At 47.5% G+C, this 1468-nt stretch overlaps 1 protein-coding gene across 1 annotated transcript; it reads left to right on the top strand.

The window, feature by feature from the left end:
- The first annotated feature begins 362 nt into the window (after window positions 1-362).
- COCSADRAFT_266540 (uncharacterized protein) lies at window positions 363-552 on the top strand. Its single transcript, XM_007697468.1, has one exon. It carries the CDS (start codon window positions 383-385, stop codon window positions 542-544), a length of 162 nt encoding a protein of 53 aa, XP_007695658.1. The 5' UTR covers window positions 363-382; the 3' UTR covers window positions 545-552.
- The last annotated feature ends 916 nt before the right edge of the window (window positions 553-1468 follow it).

Raw genomic sequence — 1468 nt, 5'->3', positions numbered from 1 at the left:
GACATGACCCTCTTATCATGTTTAAGCCCACGTTAAGAGGCGATGGCTTTAGAGATCCATTTACTGATCACGTCAAGTCAACTCATTTTCTCCATTTTGCGTAACAATACTATATAGGTGGTTTTGGAAAGAGCACTGCCGAACAGATCGAAGCTCTTGCTCCGTCCACAGTCAGCAAGGCGCGAGCGAAGAAATTCAGAGGCAAAAGAATCGGGATATGCCCCTATGAGGATAGACTTACATACAACACATATGATGCTAGATATGCGCATCTCCTCCCGCTACGCAGAACTAAACCAGCCACACACAATCGCGATGATACTAACGACCAAAACCATCATTTCAACCGCCATGATTGAAGCATTTCACCTCTAGGGAAGTCATGTCTCTCCTCTCAAATGCGATTACCCAGACCAAAGCATATCTCCTTGGCGTTGCTGCATTTCCGCTGGGCATAAGAGATGGCCTTGCGCTTCCTCGTAATGCGCTGTGCGCACTTGGCCAACGCCCCGGACGCATCCAGCTCGTAGCCTGCACTCTTTGACGCTGACTGCAATACATCATAGTGGTGAGACATACAGGCTAGTGCTGCAGGGCACTTAAGCAGCTCTGCTTCGTGTCGCTATATGAGATTTTAGCTCTCTACCTACACATACCTAATCGATCTTAGTCTAGGTTGCTTACTTGGGACTTATTCAATCTGAATCCTCCTCCAGACCTCTTATTGAATCATCAAAATCACCCGAACCTCTTGAGGACGCTGAATCATCTGAACGCCGTGTATAATCAAAATCGCCTGGACCTTTCAAGGATACTGAACTTGTATCTGAAGCATTAGCTGAGCCATGATCGAAACCATCCTCTGAACAGCTTGTTGAAGACTTTGCTCTTTCCTTCCACACGAAAGGTCCGGTGAAGTTGGTTTCGACTACCACCTTATCCTTCAACCCTAGTAGAGGGAACAATCTTCCTTGCACGTTCTTGAAATGACTTGCTAGCCTCTTTCCGTCCCGTGTAAACCAGATTGTCTGCGTGGAAAGATCTACTCCGCAACCAATAGTGTACCCTGTACGGTAAAGTGTCTCAATTGCAACCTTGGAATCACCCTCGCGACAGCTGGCGAAGAGGCAGCCATTGTTTCCGTGATAGCCCCAAGATCGCGCGCTTGGAGCAGCTGCACTTGGTGGCCATCCTGGAAAGGTGATTGCGGAGCCTCCAACGGTGCAAAACCCAACGGTAAAGCCGGGAATGGAGAGTACTGCGTGTGGTCAGTGCGTGCAACAGTTCACCTAATGCAACACTATCTGCCCCATCAAAATATCCACCCATCATTTTCAACACGTGATATCTCCACCACCATGACAGCTATCGAAAAAGCGATTGCGGTGATCGATTCGCAAGATGCAGAAGGTTAACTCTCGTACCGCGTAGCTGTAAAAAAGTTTAGTGTTAAGGTTATAATATTAAC

The sequence above is a fragment of the Bipolaris sorokiniana genome (genome assembly GCF_000338995.1).
Source record: "Bipolaris sorokiniana ND90Pr unplaced genomic scaffold COCSAscaffold_2, whole genome shotgun sequence".
NCBI classification, from domain to species: domain Eukaryota; kingdom Fungi; phylum Ascomycota; class Dothideomycetes; order Pleosporales; family Pleosporaceae; genus Bipolaris; species Bipolaris sorokiniana.
The sequence above is the reverse complement of the archived record's forward strand: the minus strand, read 5'-3'. Positions and strand labels throughout refer to the sequence as shown.